Raw genomic sequence first — 17,262 nt, 5'->3', positions numbered from 1 at the left:
AACTCTGTAGTTGTTCAAAGTTCAGTTCCAAGTAAAGACTCTCATCTTCTTAATTTAAGGTGATATTCTGTGCAACAAGATGCCTTGGGGTTACCAAAGCACCTGGCAGACATCCTTACTGATAACCCCTATAAACAACTGATATTTAGGCTGTCTAGGGTCAGGCATTGTGTCAGTACAATTTTAGCTTTTTTCAAATATCCAAATATACTCTGATTTCCTGTTGTATCTTTATAAAAACACCTGAATGAAGCTCCTATTTAAAAGAAAATTACAGCGCTGTGTGATGCTACAGCCCTGGACAGTTTCCTCACAACATCTCTTCCCTCATCTGTCTGTGTGTGCGTATGTGTGTGCGTTGGTCTAACCGAGAGCAGAGTCTCCTGCACCTGTTTCTATGGAGACCTGACAATAGGCGCACTCATCAAACCAACCTGGGAGAGAGAGGTAGAGAGGTAGGGGCCCCTTTGTGCGGGAGAGAGCCCGCAACATAAAAACACAGGGCAGATGAAAGCCTCGCCAGCCACACAAACAACCCTAATTTAGTCCTCAGTGTAGGTGGGCATAATGAAAGACAAGGAGAGGGAGAGAGAAGTGCCGGGCAGGGGGGGGATGTGAGAGAGAGCATGGAAATGAGAGATACCGGGAGGGAGAGAAGAACGAAAAAAGCAAGAGAGTGTTGGTGGGGCTAAGACAAGATATGTTTTTAAGACTTGATAGGGGAAAAGATTGAAGAATCACCACACAGTGGACGCAAAAATGATACAGCCCGAACGAGTAGTCAATCACCTCAAACCACGGCCACAATGCCCTCTCCCTCCTCCTGCTCTTTACCAGCTTGACCACACTAATCACTTTGTCAAGTTACCAAACAAATAGCCTCCAAAAGTCCTCGGCTGGAGCCCAAACCACCTTCTCAGCCCTCTTGTTTGACTGACAAAAAACACGACAAAAGAAGCCCTGTTTAGCATGATTACCATGTCAAAGTCATTCACATGTGGTGTCGGGAACAATATGGGCCCTCTGCTCCTACAGCTGGAGTCCATGTGGCCGTTATCCCCTGACAAAGCCCCAGGGAGAGGGGCAGAGCTGCACCCATTAGACCCTCATTACCGACAGCTTTCTTAAACAAACCTAAACAATGACCAGGCCGGGGGAGGTGGAAAAGGAGGAGGCCAGCAGAGTCCAGGATGGGGGGGGGAGGTGGGGGTCAGAAAATGAAGTATAATAATGTTTCTCTTTCTGGAAGACACACTTTCTGGAAGACACAGTGGGGTGTAGCTGCTGCACGCTACCCCCCCCCCCCCCCCACACACACACACACACACACAGACACCACCACAAACGGAAAACTGTTCCCAAACTCTGGGCACACACACTCACACATGCTCCGTACAATCAGCTTCTTCAGTGTGTGTGCGTGGGATAATGGGAGTGTTCTGTCCACCACAACCCAAGCCGTATCCCCCCACCCCCACCTCCACCACCTCCACCACCACCCTTTCTCAGCTGCACCGTACTGGCAGAGGCCCTCCGGGCTGCAAGGCCCCATTCAGGAGTGACCTGCCTCTCTTAATTACCACACTTGAGGAACTTGATGACACAGGAATTTGTAAAATGTCAAATGAGTACAACAACAACAGGGACACAAAGAGGCCCTCTGCCCAGCGTCTCTGCTCCTATCCCCAACCGTGCAGGGCCTGGCCAGGACAGAGAGGTCACCCAGTCCCTCCTCTGGTCACCCAGTCCCTCCTCTGGTCACCCAGTCCCTCCTCTATGTCCCTTCCTCGCTCGGTACATCAACTGAAATCCAATCATATTTTTTTATTTGGTAGTCCCTTTTTCAAGCGAAGTCTGGCTTCACTGGAGCCCATAGCTGTTGACACCTGAGGGTAAAGTTTGTCCTCGCTTTGCGACGAGCAGATACTCCCGTTCGTCAAGACCTTCCAAACGGGAGACGCGCTCCCTTTCACTTACGGAAATGAAACGGAAGCCTGCACATGCATCTTCTTGCTGCTCGGCAACATTGTGTGAATATTAAACCACATATAAGCTTTGATGTATATCATCAATAGCGTGATGAATGCCATTAAAAATCTAGCCTGATTGAACCTTTTGATCCGTGCCTTATAGACCGCGTGCTCGGTTAGGTCTTGATGTCCGCTGTATGCATTAAGACCTCATCCCTAGCATGTCACCTTTCCCTGAAGTAGATGGACCCTATGTTTAAGGCCTCATCAAAGGGGCCTTATTCATGAATGCACACAAATAAAAAGAGTAAAAAGAGAGTTGAGGCAGGGAGGGAAGAAAGAGTTGAAAACCCACTTCAACCAGAGGTCCCGGCCCTTGGAGGAACAATAGCCGGGTCCAGGTTAGGATGGAGGGTCGGGGGACATGGAATTGTGGGGAAAGGTATGGAGGGAGGACCGGGGGTGGGGGTGCAGGGGATGTGGAACGGGGTTGGCTTGAATCAAAATTGTCCGGTACCGCTTGACGAAGAGTGTGTATTGGTCTGGGACCCACATACACATGCACGCACACATCAAAGCTTGCCCTCTTGTTCCTCCTCTCAGGAAGTTTCTCTTTCCCCCCTCTCGAAAAACACTGTACTTCAGTTAGCGTGTGGTCGCGAGCGTCATTTTCCTGGAAATTTAATTGGCCACTTCGGATTTCTTTTCGTTCCATTGAACCTGCCTTTGCTGGGCAGTAAGTGTTGCTGTTCTCCCACAGAGTGCTGGGAGCTCCTGAAGGTCTCAGGCACAGCCCTGCCAGCCTTGGCTCCGTCTGGGGGGGGGGGGGGAGGAAGTGCTGTCCTCACGAGTGGCCTGACAAGCACAGGTCTCTCCCGGAGACACACACGTCTGGAGAACGGCATCTTTCCCACACTTAAGACGTCCGTTGAGGTGTGGTCTGGTGAGGGAGGGAGGGAGGGATGCAGCGTCCTCACAGTCAACAACGATACCCTGTGTGTGAGGTGGGCATCAGGCAAGATTCCACATTCGACATGAACGCAGACACACTGGATGGGTGGAATAACTGTAAAATCCCCCAACAGAGTCAAACACACAGTATCAAGGAATGTATATGTACAGTATCATTGTGATGTGGCTGTTGTATGTAACAGTCCACACACCATATAGTTCACATTCCTTTCAGAAGTTGATTTTGATTTTGTATTACCTAGCCCGAGGGCTGATAACAGTTTAGTTCCAGGGTGTGGAGTTGCTGTGTGACTAGTCATTCGTCTTAGGATAAGAAAGACACACCCTTAGTTAGACACAGGTAAATATTCCATTCTGTCACCCTCAAACACAAGGGCTACTTGGCATAGTGTACCATAGGCTCACTATTCTGACGTCACACACTGGCAGGTCAGCATTGTCAAATCAAATACATTCGGACAACACAAGAACACCTCTGTCACACACTTGTTGCTGTAGCTTGGGAACTGAGGCTAGGGTGCATTTTACGCAACCAGCAATAAACGTGTTCTCTCTTCTCTGCAGCGTGTGCATGCGGGGATTTACGTACGCTACACATTGTGTGTTCTGGATTGGCTGACTCAGTTGCCCCTGAGCCTAGCCGAGGAGCAGAGAGAACAAAGCTAGTATGCTAACATGCATAATTGTCAGCGCCAATTAGTGCACTGACATACTCCACAATGGCTCAACTGTAGCAAGCTGCAGAGTCGTCTTTGTGATTCTCCAGTGGCCCGCGGACCAATCGGTGCTCATTTGGGGTCCCAACAACAAGAGGCCAGAGATTCCATTAGAAAAGGAAAACAAAAGATAATCTAACAATACAGGCAGCAAGAGAGGGACAAGATTGCAAAACTGCCTGGATGTGGCCCTTTCACACACCCACGCACACACACACACTCACAGCCTCTAAGAAATACACACACATTGACCTGAATTTAACATGGAAAGTTAGGGCTTTGTGCTTTGTATAACACAATAATATAGTTTTAATATGTGGAGTTGATGGTCCGTTTGTAATTTGTTTGACTATTTAAACATGTGCAGTGTCAAAAGGGTTGCCTCAGGTGAAGACCATGTTGGGACAAGATAATGGTATTATCACAGCCTACTCACAACACACAGTAAGACGCTAGGAGTTAACTGTGACTACATTCATTTAGTTCGGTGCATAGGGCATTGTACATTTGTCACCAGGGAACTGACCTAATTTGAACGTTCTGACAAATTGTTTATGTTCATGGAAATTTTTCTTCTGATTGAGATGTTGCGAGCAGAGTTCTTATTGGAGCGGACGCAGCGTTGTGGGCGAGGCAGGCGATCAGGAGAGAGGAAGGTGTAGCTTTTTTCACAAGGCATTTAAGCATGATCTAAAGCCGAGAGGATGTGCAACTACAGGCAAACGAAGTAACTAATATTTAAGTTTACACACAAGGAGAAAAAACTGTTTGGTACCAAAAGACTGAGGCAGTTGAGAGAAAAGGATATTATCCACCCGGCGGAGCTTTCCAAGTCTCCGTGTTTAAGATTTATGAACCATGGACTGTAATTTAATTAATTGGAAGCTACGAGAAACGCGAGCATGATACGGGAGCTGTATTGAAATCGTGATTACAAGTTATCTAATCGTGGATGTAAAGTTCGTGCTGAAATAACAGAAGTCTTCGACGATCATGATAATGAGATGAGCGCTCTATTCAACTGAATCAAACAATTGCGCACAACAAATTGACAGAGGATTTGCGCATTGTGATCTATGTGGTGAGTTAAACCACACAGTAGACTGAGCTGTTTTGGAGTTTCAAATTTTTGTGTAGGAACTTGGAGCTGAAATATACAATATACAATATGTTACTGGTTTACAGTGCAAACAGCCATATGTTGGTTTTTAGTCATGACATTGTTTGTCTTTCAATGCATTGTCAAATCCAATAACATCTTGCAATTAATTCCCTTTGTTCAAATATTCAGGCTTGAGAGATTTTGAGATGGCAGCCACCATGAGCTCCCCTTCTCTCCCTGTCTGCGTTTTGTGGTTCATCCTGCTGGGTCCGCAGCTAGCTCACACAGCCTCGAAGGACATAGTGTGTGAGCCCATCACGGTGCCCATGTGTAAGGGCATCGGCTACAACCTCACCTACATGCCCAACCAGTTCAACCATGACACCCAGGATGAGGTGGGCCTGGAGGTGCACCAGTTCTGGCCCCTGGTGAGGATCCACTGCTCGGCCGACCTGCTGTTCTTCCTCTGCAGCATGTACACCCCCATCTGCATCCCGGACTACCGCAAGCCCCTCCCGCCGTGCCGCTCGGTGTGCGAGAGAGCCAAGCGGGGCTGCTCGCCCCTCATGAGCCAGTACGGCTTCGAGTGGCCCGAGAGGATGAGCTGCGAGCGGCTGCCCGAGCTGGGCGACGCCGAGAGGCTCTGCATGGACCGCAACAGCAGCGAGGTCACCACCCTGACCCCTGCCTTCCCCAAGCCCACCCCCAAGCCCCCCCACAACCCCCTGCGCCGCCGCCCCCCCGCGCCCAAAAGCCACGGCTACCAGGAGTGCGACCGCGACTGCCGCTGCCGCCACCCCTTGGTGCCCGTCAAGAGCAACGCCCACCCGCTCTCCTCCCGGGTCCACACGGGCCCGGTGCCCGACTGTGCCCAGCCCTGCCGCCAGCCCTACTTCAGCCAGGACGAGCACACCTTCACCGGCCTGTGGCTGGGGCTGTGGTCGGTGCTCTGCTTCCTGTCCACCCTCACCACCGTGGCCACCTTCCTCATCGACAGGGAGCGCTTCAAGTACCCGGAGCTGCCCATCATCTACCTGGCGGCCTGCTACCTGTGTGTGTCTCTGGGCTACCTGGTGCGGCTGGCCGTGGGGCACGAGAGGGTGGCGTGCTCCGAGGATCGCCAGCACGTCCTGTACGACACGTCGGGCCCGGCCCTGTGCACTCTGGTCTTCCTGCTGGTGTTCTTCTTCGGCATGGCCGGGTCCATCTGGTGGGTGGTGCTCTCCCTCACCTGGTTCCTGGCGGCGGGTTTGAAGTGGGGCAGTGAGGCCATCGCGGGCTACTCCCAGTACTTCCACCTGGCCGCCTGGCTCATCCCCAGCGTCAAGACCATCGCCGTGCTGTCCCTCAGCTCCGTGGATGGCGACCCCGTGGCGGGGATCTGCTACGTGGGGAACCAGAGCGTGGAGAGCCTGCGCTGGTTCGTCCTGGCTCCCCTGGTGGTGTACCTCTTCACCGGCTCCCTCTTCCTCCTGGCCGGCTTCGTGTCGCTCTTCCGCATCCGCAGCGTCATCAAGCAGGGCGGGACCAAGACGGACAAGCTGGAGCGCCTGATGATCCGCCTGGGGCTGTTCACGGTGCTGTACACGGTGCCGGCGGCGGCGGTGGTGGCCTGCCTGGTGTACGAGCAGCACCTGAGGCCCCGGTGGGAGCGGGCCCTGGCGTGTGCCTGCCCGGCGGAGCGTCAGCGCCTGGGGCCCGACCACGCCGTGTTCATGCTCAAGTACTTCATGTGCCTGGTGGTGGGCATCACCTCTGGGGTGTGGGTGTGGTCAGGGAAGACCCTGGAGGCCTGGGGGAGGCTACTGGGGAGGTGCTGCTCCTGTTGGGGCCACAAGCCCTCCAGTGCCTCCATGTACAGCGAAGCCAGCAGCTCCTTGACCAGCCGCACCGGGGTGCCCCCCTCCCAGTCGGACCACAAGTCCCTGTCCCACCCCTCTGTGTGACCTGCCCCTGACAATTTGGGTAGAAGTCAGCTTAACTTATTGAACTTGTTTGCAAAGGATGTACAAAGACTTGAGCTCTCCCTGTATTTATACTTGAATAATCAAGAAGAACTTGCTTAAAACAAAATGTGTTTTGGGAGAATGTAGAACAAAATTTTGTATTTTTGTATAAATGTCATAGTTTGTGTAATTGTTGCATTGTGGAAATAGTTAAATTAGGGAAAATGTCAGTTAGGTTTCCTTATTTTGTTTAAGACCATGGCTTGGTTAACAGAGGTAGTTGGGATATACTAAATGAGACTGTACATACCATGTCAGTGCTAGTTTCCAATTCGGTTTTCTGTACAGTGAACATAGCTCATCAATATTTATTTGTTTATATATTTTATTTAAAATGGTTGTCAAGTACAGACAAGTTCAGAGTGCAGTGCTAGCTTTTATGTGAAATTGGTCTTTCAATTGACATGATGGTTATGCCAACTGTAAATGCTTATGTGCAAGATTAAGAATGTGTCCCTATAAATAAATTAAACCTCTGCCTTAAGATAACTGATGAATGTTTAAGAATGTGTTAAAATGTGATGGTCACTGGATTTGAATGAGCCTTTGCCAGTTTATGGAAGAACCTTTGTATAGTCTGCCCCCATGTGGTCTGTTTTTGTAACTACAATGGCACTTCAGGAAGCTTGATCCCATCTCCCTCAAACATAATCCAACTCTCATTCTCCAGCTACACTCTGCCAGCATGTACAACAGCTTTTTAGTTCATAAATGGTTCCCATGTGTAGTTCTGATACTTATACATTGTTCAGGTCATGTCAGCTTACCCATTCAAATAATAGATTTTCAACAGAATATTGATCGCTTTCGGTAGAATCTTTTCTCACAGGGCCTTGTACATAATAAAACCAAACTTCAAAATCATGTGAAGTGTGAATTGCTTGATAAGTTGTCTCAAAAACAAATGTTGTATACAGTTTATTAAAATACAGCAACTGAAAATGATCTCAATTACAAACTGATATATTTCACAGCTAAAGGGCCTACATAGTAAGCAAAGGAAACCATCTGTCTACTTTCCCGCTCTTTCTGGGGAACTACACCACAGGGTAGTTCCAGAGGGTTTGTTATTGTCCGTGTGTGTGTGTGCCGTCTTCTCTAGGACAGCACGGCGTGTGTGTTTCGGACACCCACTAGGTTGTCTACGCTGAGTGACCTCTTCATGGCGGTCTTGCCCATTTCCTTGTACATGTCCTCACACAATCTGGAGATGGCCTGTAGACAACATCACCAGAACGGAACCAATATTAAACTCCAGCCAACAAAACAAATCAGACAAATTCCCCACAGTGCAGACTCTGCACCGCTCTACCCCCTGGCCTGGCCCACATTTGGTACTGCAGCCCTCTCACCTCCAGTTTCTGGGCTCGCTTGTTACTGAGAGGCTCCAGAGGGAAGCTCAGGTTGTTCTCGTCGGCCAGAGAGCGCAGGTCAAAGTAGTACTTGGCGTAAACGCTGGCCGGGACGTTGATGTTAAACTGGAGCAGCTCCAGGAAGTGTCTCTCCATCTCGTTCCTGAGAGGGAAAGCGGGAGAGAGAGACAAAGAGTGGCTCGCTCACTGCAATCTGTGGCACAGTTAGCTCTTAAAGCTAGAGTGTTGACCCAGACAGTGAGGGGGACCGGTGCTAGGAGGGGGGAGTCACAGGGCTGGGACCGAGGGGAAACCCTCACATGTCTTCTACAGTCATGTCTTTGAGGATCTGGCAGTAGTCCACGTTCCACACGGCCTGGTCGTCCCACACCTTGGAGGCCAGCAGGATGGCCCCCAGCACGATGCGCTTCCAGTTACACGGACAGATGTCCATCTCAGCGTAGGTCAGCAGGCGCTCCAGGTACACCTGAGAGGATGGACACACACAACGGCTTAGGAATTGCCGGACAGTGAACGTACGAGCGAGTCACAACAGAGTGATGATTAAAATGCCCTACTCCGTCTTCCTGGCAGACAGTACTTACCAGTGTGACGATGGCACACTCCGTGGTGAGCTGGGCCGAGCTGAAGAGCGTGCGGACGAAGCGGTAGATGAGCTTGTGTTCTGGGTCCACACTGGAGTAGTCATCCGGAACCTTCTCTCTCTAGAGGAGACAGAGCATACAGGGTTGTCAGGGTCTGTTTGTATGCACAGGAAGGGGAGACTTGAACACACACACATGGTGGGGAGTTTTCCCCCGGTACAAAACTCACAGTCAACGGGTGCTTCTTCTCATCGAATATGTCCACAGAGCGGTTTGAATCCCTGGCGACGAAACAAAACAAAAGAGGTTAACTTTCTACACAAACTACGCCCAATTGTCCCAGCTGCCCCGTTCTTGTCTTTCCACGTGAAATGATCAACGATAGACACAACCTACCTGTTTTTTATGTGATAATATATCGCCAAAGTCACACTAGAACAAAAAGACACAGACAGACAGGACAGTGAGCCTTTGCACAGCTGAGCCATATAAGGAAGGAGAGCCTGAGGGAATGATGGAATGTGTCTGAAAGGGGAAAGAGAGCCACTCACCATTTGACCGTGCTCTTCAGATTGGGCTGGCTCACTGTGCTGTCATCAATGAAGATTGTGGAGCAGGAGCTGTATTTCTTTGTCAGGAGCCCAGGGGACATCTGTGTGTGTGTGTGTTAGACACAGCCGGAACAGAGACTGTCAGTTCAAAACAGTGGACGAGACATTCCTGACTCAATATTTAAACGTGTCTGCTAATTCCAATGCTTCACAGAGCAGATGGCATCTTTATTTTTATTTTTTTTACTTACATGATTCAAGTAATTACTTTTCCTTTTCTCACGCACTGAGGGGGAAAAGACAGACTGTGGGTCAAATACAATCAGGGGTAGACTGTTGACTTGGCTGTAAAACACTAATAATTCTGACCATCTGTCTGCGACTTGTTGAGGAAAATGGTGCTGGCTCTCGGATGGTCCGACGGGTTTGACTCGTGTGCCAGTTCTGAAAGAAACCGGAAAAGAGCTTTATGCAACCAACTTTGGCTGCAAAAGTCTACATAACATGGGCAAAAGGAATTGCACTTCTGAACATTTCAACTATCAAAAAAAGCAGATTTGACAAAGTGCACTGCAATATTTTGCAGTACTTTGCCTATGTGCTGGTCTTGTGGTTTGTATTTATTTATTTATTATGAGTTGATTGATATTTTTGAGGTGTGTCCACTGATGACGCATTTTTAGCAACTCAGCCACAGAACACCTACCGTCGGGGACTTCTCTGTCGCTGATGTGCTGTAAGTATGTCCCAGTGTCCTCGCTAACGTCTTCAGTGGTGGTTATTGGATAATCCTCGAGCTCGTACTCTCTCCTCTGAATTTTCGGACTCCCTCCGGGGGACATGCAGCATGACACAGTGGCCCCCATGACTGAGCAATTAGCTAAGCCCTTGCTAGCTACCACTGCATCCCATAAAACTGAGAAAAACCCCACTCACTGTGCTAACATCAGACAGAAGCGCTGATGTCTAGTTTCAAGATGCAACATCTGTTCTGATATGACTTGCTAGCCACGTACACTTATTAGGGTTTATATCCGAACACCATCCACACAGAACAGCTGACTGCCTATCTTTTTCAGGGCGTGTGCGCAGAGGCATAGCGCATTGATACGTCAAGTAGATATTGATAGGTTTGATCGGTGATTTCAGCTACTCTAGCCAAAACACAAGAACGCCCCAAATCCTTAGGTCGGGATACACTGCAGTCAGAGCAACGCAGAGAAAACTGCGATGACTAGTTAACGTACCTCGCTAGCACTCACTACTATACACCAGCCAACTAAACTAGCGAGCTAGCTTCTAGCTACTCTTAGTCTTCTTGATCTCGATTTCCGAAGGTCTTCAAAAAACATTCAACGACGTCTAACACCGACAAGCAGACGTCAAGGAAAATATGTAGCTAACACTTGACAGCGGCCATCTAGGTTGGCGGATTCAAATACATTTTAAAACATAGCTCTTTTTAGGTAGCTAGCATACCGCTGCTGTCATCTCCAAACTCGTATGAGCTGGCCGTGGGTTCTTCGTTTAGGTGGATATTGTCTATCTGCCGTCACATGGTCTAGCTAATTCTACACAGTGTGGCTCGAGATATACCTCGGGCCAATCACTGCCAAGTGCTCCTAAATCAAATATGTGTCTGTACACCGCGGGAAGGGCTTGGGTATATCTAACGAATTGACCTGCTAATCCTCCGAATCCACCAAGGCCAACAAGGAACCACCCATTTCAAACATGTGTACTCCATTGGCCTATCCCACCTTTGGCGCTTGACAGTGATTGGTGCAAATTATCATTTGATCGGTATTAACAATCTGCCGGATGTGTGTCGCAAATTTCATAGCATGGGGCAGCTCGATGGACTTTTGAGATTAGTGCTTTGGCGAGTCGATTTTTAAACCTAATGAATTTATAATGGCTCTTGTTCCATACGTGGATACCTATGTGCCCGTGCTCTCCAAATTACATAATTCGTCAGCGGAGTTCCATTTTGCCAATCACCACGTCACCCTTACTCAGAATTGGAACAAACTGGGAGTAGCAGCCGTCGTTTGGGATGCGGTTAGTGTAACATTTGAAACGCTGCGCATTATTTACATACAGGGCTCTACATTGATTCATAATTGTCTTTATGCATAATTTTTTTCATTCCTTTCCTTTGCAGGCTGTTGTACTGTGCATGTACCTGGAGTTGGGGAAGGTGGACTTGAAGGGGAAGATTGCAATTGAGCTTGGCGCAGGAACCGGACTGGTGGGCATCGTTGCAGCCTTGCTAGGTGAATGCATCTTCTATATAGCTAGATGTACACTTCACTAAAGCTATTGCGCACAACTACTCACATAGGACCAGACTTATTACAAATACGAACTTATCAATTAACGATATTAGTGCAAACTGTGCTTTTCTTCCCAGGTGCCAGAGTGACCATCACTGACCGGGAGCCTGCCTTGGAGTTCTTGGCTGCGAATGTTAAGGCCAACATACCTTCAGAGCAGGCAGCAGCAGTGCAGGTCTCAGAGCTGACCTGGGGTGAGTGTCTGGAACGTTATCAAGCAGGCGGCTTTGATATAGTTCTGGGAGCAGACATTGTATACCTGGAGGACACCTTTGTGAGCTTACTGCAGACCATGGAGCACCTCTGCTCAGCGAACACTGTGATACTGCTGTCCTGTAAGATTCGCTATGAAAGAGACACTAAGTTCCTGGACATGCTGAGGCAGAAGTTCATGGTTGAGGAGGTCCACTATGAGAGTCAGAGGGATATTCACATCTACAAGGCTGTTAAGATTCCATCACAGAGGGATCTATAAGAACTTTGGAAGTCTTGGGGTTCCTTTCCTCAACAGTGGATGTGTTCTTTAACCAACCTGTCACAGATAACCAATTTCACTCACAGCAGGTGATGGTGTGTAGCCTTGCTGTACCTGTGGTCATTATGATATGTAAACTGCAAGTTGACTGTGTATGCTTACAATGAAGTTACTAGCTGTAGCAGAATCGGTCACATCAATTACTATTCTGTGGGGAAGTAAATAAAGCATCAGATTTTTCTATTCAACTCGAGGTAAATATTTACATAAACATACTAAGCTGAAGAATGAGCCTTTTACCAGTGGTTTGTGTGCAGAACTTATTTAGCACTTGAGATTGATTCAACTACAAGACCCAGACGAGTAAAAAGTTACCAGAAACACATTTATTAACAGCTGCCAAAATGTAATAATTGAAGAAATAGCTATAATATAATAGTTTTGCTTCTCATACAAGTGATGCTGACGTTAAGAATACAAAATATGAATGGCAATAAAAGTGTAGAAAAAAAAAAGATACAATATGACAGATGGCTATATATATATATTACAAAAGAATAATACAGTATGGCATTTCATTTAACAAAATCAAACAGAAGACTAGTTTAATTCCACATCAGTTGACTGGATTCTTCAGTCGATAGGCAGACCATGCAGTGGGCCATGACACAGGTCAGCTTGTCCCTTTACTGCGTCCTAATGCTTCACTTGTCCCGTCAGAAGGATTTGGAGGTACGAGTGTACCCCACAGGTGAAATGAAGTAGGATTGTACGTGTTCAAACCGTGAAGATGCAAACAACACTTAATGCCACTCAGATCCAAAGCTCGTTACACAACGCCCATTGCGCCTCCAGTCGAATTGTCCATTGTTCAGGCTTTCAGATGGGCTGTCTGTGCTGATTGGTAAGTACACACACTATCAACATCCTTGTTAGTTGTTCTAGAGATGATTTTTTATTTTTTATCACGATAACCCATATTTATCCCCACTTCCTACCAAACAGTTCTTTTTGTATCTATGAAAGCTGGTATTTAAAAAGAGGCAGAACAATATTTTGCGAGCAGAAATCCAATACATGATAAACCAAGTCTAGCTCAAATAAAAGAGAATACGCTCCATGACATGGTTGATCTACAGTTCACATAAGTATTAGTAAAGGTAACGAAAGCTTTAAAGCAATCAGCGCGGCACATGTACTAGTGTTGCCGTCGGCGATAATGAAAACCACGCCAAATCGTTTGACTCATTGGTAGGCCAGAACTAAAAGATTTCCCATGAGATGGTAGTGATTTAAGGATTGGCAGTGGAGTCATCCACAGCTGGTGATGTTGCAGAGTTTTTCCTGGTGCCAAAGGCTGTGAGTGTTGGGGTCTACACACCAGTGACGGGCTCAGTACACCACCTAATGGGGCATTCACACATGGAGGGGCCGCTGCCTGGGGCAATACATTGTCAATGAAATTTGGGCTTGGGGGACGAGTCGAGGGGCAGCAAGGCAAATTTTCGCATGGGGGGGGGGGGTATATACTTTTTAGTGATGCTGGGGTACGATCAGCAGACCCCATATGGAAGATGTGATGCCGTCTCTAATCGTGAAATCCATGCGCCGCTGCATACGTGAATGCCCCCGCAACACCTCTCTCCACAGGGGAAACCAATCCCGTTAGGTGAACTCTTTAGAGGAAAAGCACTCTTCGTCCTGTAAGAAGGACTCATGATGCTATTCCTTTATTCCGGGTTTCAAATCCCACGATAAAATCATAGAAGGCGGCGGGGGGGGGGGGGGTAGGAGGGGGTATAGGCATGTCATGTCTTTCCTATGCCTGACTTGTGTCTCTTGAGGGATACTTGGCGGTTTAAAAATCAAACGGAGATAGAAAAGGAGGCGTGATGTCCAGATGCATGGCTCTGTCAGTGCTGAGTCTCTGTACATGGGGACAGACCCCCCTCTTTAGGGCCCGGGTTCCTGAGCCGAGGGCCTCTACTCAGATTTGTGGCAGTACAAGTCTTTGAGTGCTTTCAGCTCCTCGATGAGGGTTTTGTTTTGGTTTTCCAACACGGCCACGCGGTTCTCCAGACACTTGACGTACTCCTTCTTCTTCCTGCGACACTCCCGAGCCGCCTCCCTGTAGGACGCATCACGGACCACCATCAGTCTGCTGCTTCAGAGTCCACTTTGAGGCACCCTTTAACGTGATTGGGGCCTATTCATATTACAATTACATACCTGTTTTTCATGAGTCGCACCTCCCTCTTGCGGGTGACCTCCTCGGTGCCTCCCTGAGAGGGCAGGGAGGGAGAGGAGGCCATGACTACCCCCGGAGCTATGGTGCTGGTGGGGGCTGTGCGGATCTGGTAGGCCTGGACATCACCAGAGGCAGCTGGGAACACGGGGCGGGAGCAGAGCATGTTTACGGTAGTCATGATACGATGGCTCAACTATACATGTACTACCTTTGCTGTGAAATCAAAAGCTTTTCTATTTGCCATTTTGGGTTTAGACATTGTAATGCCAAGAGCTGACAGATTTGTTTCTGTCGTCTTCAAACAGGAACTGTCCGGTGTTCTAACCTTGCACTACCACTTGGTTACTGGGCACTAGAATCTGCTGGCCGTCGCTGGTCTGGGCGTACTGCAGGATGGTGGTGCCTTGCTGGGACGCAGCGTTGGTCATTGTCAGGGTCTGGAGCCCCTGCACCCCATCTGTGCCGTTATTAGCCAGCTGGATGGCCCCCCCCTGTGTGATGGCAACTACAGGGAAGAGTAATGACCGACAAGTTACAGAGCATCTAGTCCTGTTAGATCCACAGGCTTAGAATTACAGGTAGATATTTGGAGGGTCACATATTGAACAAAAAAGTGGAAATGTGTATTATTGACATGTTCTGTGGCGGGCGGGGGAGGGGGAATTGTGTGTGTGTGTGTGGGGGGGGTACTTACTGTACTGGCCACTGCTGGTCTGGTAGATGGGAGTGGGCATGGTGACGGTGGTGATGGCAGGGGCCGAGTCGTCCTCAGACTTCTCCTCCTCAATCCGTGGGACTGCAGGTGCGTCTGACGAGAGGTCGTTCAGGATTTTTCTGCGGGGGGGAAGCACACATGAGTCTCTCTCAATCTCTTTCTGTCTTTCGACAATCAGACAATCTTCCTTTTGTGTGCTTTTCATGACAAAAGGGGGGGGGGGGAACACATGAAGGAGGAAAAACAGACTTTGGAGGGGGAGGAGGGGGTTACCTGTAAGAGGGGCGTCTAGACAGAATCTCTCTTCTCTTCTGACAGTCTGTTACACTGTCCACTGACTCCTGAGAGTCCTCGCTCTCAGCCACAGTAGATATCTGTCACAGAAAACAACATTCACTAGCTGATCTGCATTTTATAGACTCATGGCATTTAGCAGCAGGTATAATCTGTGTGGCTTGGTGAGGGGGGGGGCTGCTCACCTGAACAGTCTGCACCTGTGGGGACTGGATGACAGAGGGCTGGGCGGCCTGGATGACTCCATGCACCTGCACTGTCTGGCCATTGGGGAGCTGCACCAGGGTCACAGTGGATCCACTGGAAGACACCTGTCCTGTAGCCATGGAAACCTGCATCCCAGAGGCCACACAGCCAGAGACAAATGGAGGTGAGACACTTGCACACACACACAGTGTCTTTCCCGTTTCCAAACACAACTGTCAACTGTCCTGGTAAACTTTACTTGTTACTTTGATACGGTATTAATAATCATGATGGATTCATGATTAACCTTTTATCCAAAGTGACACACGGTACAGAGGGATATGAATCTGCAACCTCTATCTGCAGTCAAATGCTTCACTGCTGAGCTATACACAACTATTTTAATGCTGGCATCTGTACTAGAGCTGTAATTTTAGGATCTATTGACCTTTCTGCCCCACCCCGTGTTATCATAGTAAAATACATGAGATGAGAAAAGCAAGTGCTTTGGTAAGGATAGTTTCTGTTTACCGGTATGTATGAGTGTACCTGTGCCAGGGTGGCAATCTGCTGGGCATCTGACTCAGAAATTGCCGTTTCACCTCCTTGCTGTGCTTCGGCACCCGCTTCCATGGTCATCTATTTAGCTGGATATAGGGGTCGGAAGTTGAGCTAGGTGTTATTGGCCAAAACTGGACATTATTTCCAGTATGAGAGCCACCGTTCTGTAAATACTACTTTTCTAATACTAATAATTAGTTTTCACAACAGCATATAGTAAAATTGGATATAGATGGCTACACATTTGCTATACGTATTGTATATATCAGACACTTGCATAGCATGTCCAATGTATAACGTTAACGGGTGGCTGCATGTCAAAACTTGCTAGTCATATTGTGTTGCCGCCTTTTTTCATAGGTTAACACTTCAGCTAGCAAGTAAAACACTGGGGTGTCTTCAATGCGATGCAAAAGAATAAAATAGAGACGATTGTGTGTATTCAATATAGTTTATTAAACCATGCTGGTTTTTCCTTTATTTTGTGCGACAACCTGGCTGGTTAATTGTGAACAAAAATGTCAAACTGCTTGTGGGGAAAGTTAGCTAACTAGCTATGCCTGGTGCAGTGCATGCCAGTTTGCACGGCATTTTAGAAGCTAACGGAGCTAGCTAGCATACCTAGATAGCAAACCGGCTAGCTACATAGCGATAGGTAAATTAGAAATGTTTTTAATATCCAACATGCTCTTTGAAATAAAAGGGCACACTGAAGGAGCAAAGCTAGATGTGCATCTATCCAGATAGAAAGCCAGGCATGCTTGAATATTTATTCCAAACGTTGAGAACGCAAGCCCCACTCCCTTTCCAAGTCTCTCACTCGCATAGCTAGCTTGCTAGCCATGCAGACTGACTCATTTTGTGTGGCTCTGCAACACCGCCGCCATGATCTCTTTGTTAGGTTTGTACTGATCTTTATGAAACACCTGTCTGGAAAGTCTTCTATCTATCTCTGCTACATCGGATGCTGATCCTCTTACCCGACACAGACTCGCTTCGTCACTCCCGGGTCCACGGAGCTCCACTTTTATTCAGACCGACACGTAAGAGACCGCGTCAGGCTACACCTCCGTCGCGTCACCGAGAACAACAACACGGAGAAGAGGGCTTGGGAGACGACGAAAATCAGCTCTATCGACAGGGCTCGATTCTAAACGAGTGTTGCCGAAATGC

The 17,262-nt window shown here is 48.3% G+C and overlaps 4 protein-coding genes across 7 annotated transcripts; 2 read left to right on the top strand and 2 right to left on the bottom strand.

The window, feature by feature from the left end:
- The first annotated feature begins 4,720 nt into the window (after nucleotides 1–4,720).
- Nucleotides 4,721–6,706, top strand: LOC136966031 (frizzled-5-like). The gene is made up of 2 exons (XM_067260383.1): nucleotides 4,721–4,739; nucleotides 4,950–6,706. Exon 2 carries the CDS (start codon nucleotides 4,967–4,969, stop codon nucleotides 6,704–6,706), a length of 1,740 nt encoding a protein of 579 aa, XP_067116484.1. The 5' UTR covers nucleotides 4,721–4,739; nucleotides 4,950–4,966.
- A 965-nt stretch (nucleotides 6,707–7,671) lies between these two features.
- On the bottom strand, nucleotides 7,672–10,779 carry LOC136966517 (cyclin-Y-like protein 1). 2 transcript variants are annotated; one of them, XM_067261022.1, is made up of 10 exons: nucleotides 9,981–10,779; nucleotides 9,644–9,718; nucleotides 9,526–9,560; nucleotides 9,275–9,375; nucleotides 9,120–9,155; nucleotides 8,953–9,004; nucleotides 8,724–8,843; nucleotides 8,439–8,605; nucleotides 8,119–8,281; nucleotides 7,672–7,981 (listed from the first exon to the last, which is right to left on the bottom strand). In XM_067261022.1, the coding sequence occupies exons 1-10, from the start codon at nucleotides 10,138–10,140 to the stop codon at nucleotides 7,865–7,867; spliced, it is 1,026 nt and encodes a 341-aa protein (XP_067117123.1). In that variant the 5' UTR covers nucleotides 10,141–10,779; the 3' UTR covers nucleotides 7,672–7,864. The 2 variants fall into 2 exon arrangements, with proteins under 2 accessions (XP_067117123.1, XP_067117124.1); XM_067261023.1 differs by lacking the exon at nucleotides 9,120–9,155.
- A 319-nt stretch (nucleotides 10,780–11,098) lies between these two features.
- Nucleotides 11,099–12,333, top strand: mettl21a (methyltransferase 21A, HSPA lysine). The gene is made up of 3 exons (XM_067261027.1): nucleotides 11,099–11,335; nucleotides 11,439–11,550; nucleotides 11,688–12,333. The coding sequence occupies exons 1-3, from the start codon at nucleotides 11,189–11,191 to the stop codon at nucleotides 12,083–12,085; spliced, it is 657 nt and encodes a 218-aa protein (XP_067117128.1). The 5' UTR covers nucleotides 11,099–11,188; the 3' UTR covers nucleotides 12,086–12,333.
- A 155-nt stretch (nucleotides 12,334–12,488) lies between these two features.
- Nucleotides 12,489–17,166, bottom strand: LOC136966518 (cyclic AMP-responsive element-binding protein 1-like). Of its 3 annotated transcripts, none has more exons than XM_067261024.1 (8): nucleotides 17,070–17,166; nucleotides 16,060–16,175; nucleotides 15,528–15,674; nucleotides 15,322–15,422; nucleotides 15,028–15,167; nucleotides 14,659–14,838; nucleotides 14,315–14,468; nucleotides 12,489–14,213 (listed from the first exon to the last, which is right to left on the bottom strand). In XM_067261024.1, exons 2-8 carry the CDS (start codon nucleotides 16,165–16,167, stop codon nucleotides 14,069–14,071), a joined length of 975 nt encoding a protein of 324 aa, XP_067117125.1. In that variant the 5' UTR covers nucleotides 16,168–16,175; nucleotides 17,070–17,166; the 3' UTR covers nucleotides 12,489–14,068. The 3 variants fall into 3 exon arrangements, with proteins under 3 accessions (XP_067117125.1, XP_067117126.1, XP_067117127.1); XM_067261025.1 differs by having other exon boundaries at nucleotides 15,543–15,674; XM_067261026.1 differs by having other exon boundaries at nucleotides 16,078–16,175.
- Nucleotides 17,167–17,262: the final 96 nt, after the last annotated feature.

The sequence above is a fragment of the Osmerus mordax genome, chromosome 22 (genome assembly GCF_038355195.1).
Source record: "Osmerus mordax isolate fOsmMor3 chromosome 22, fOsmMor3.pri, whole genome shotgun sequence".
Lineage (NCBI taxonomy): Eukaryota > Metazoa > Chordata > Actinopteri > Osmeriformes > Osmeridae > Osmerus > Osmerus mordax.
This window is presented reverse-complemented; position numbering and strand designations above follow the sequence as displayed.

What these genes read in the sequence shown, in the direction of transcription:
- LOC136966031 (XM_067260383.1), top strand. Translation starts at nt 4,967, where the DNA reads ATGGCAGCCACCATGAGCTCCCCTTCTCTCCCTGTCTGCGTTTTGTGG.
- LOC136966517 (XM_067261022.1), bottom strand. Translation starts at nt 10,140, where the DNA reads ATGGGGGCCACTGTGTCATGCTGCATGTCCCCCGGAGGGAGTCCGAAA. An exon ending in CTGAAGAGCACGGTCAAATG is followed by an intron (nt 9,156 to 9,274) that starts GTGAGTGGCTCT and finishes TTTTTGTTCTAG; the next exon opens with TGTGACTTTGGCGATATATT. An exon ending in AGAAGAAGCACCCGTTGACT is followed by an intron (nt 8,844 to 8,952) that starts GTGAGTTTTGTA and finishes TGTCTCCTCTAG; the next exon opens with AGAGAGAAGGTTCCGGATGA.
- mettl21a (XM_067261027.1), top strand. Translation starts at nt 11,189, where the DNA reads ATGGCTCTTGTTCCATACGTGGATACCTATGTGCCCGTGCTCTCCAAA. An exon ending in CAGCCGTCGTTTGGGATGCG is followed by an intron (nt 11,336 to 11,438) that starts GTTAGTGTAACA and finishes TTTCCTTTGCAG; the next exon opens with GCTGTTGTACTGTGCATGTA. An exon ending in CATCGTTGCAGCCTTGCTAG is followed by an intron (nt 11,551 to 11,687) that starts GTGAATGCATCT and finishes TTTTCTTCCCAG; the next exon opens with GTGCCAGAGTGACCATCACT.
- LOC136966518 (XM_067261024.1), bottom strand. Translation starts at nt 16,167, where the DNA reads ATGACCATGGAAGCGGGTGCCGAAGCACAGCAAGGAGGTGAAACGGCA. An exon ending in AGGTACACTCATACATACCG is followed by an intron (nt 15,675 to 16,059) that starts GTAAACAGAAAC and finishes TCTGGGATGCAG; the next exon opens with GTTTCCATGGCTACAGGACA. An exon ending in GTGCGACTCATGAAAAACAG is followed by an intron (nt 14,214 to 14,314) that starts GTATGTAATTGT and finishes TGCGTCCTACAG; the next exon opens with GGAGGCGGCTCGGGAGTGTC.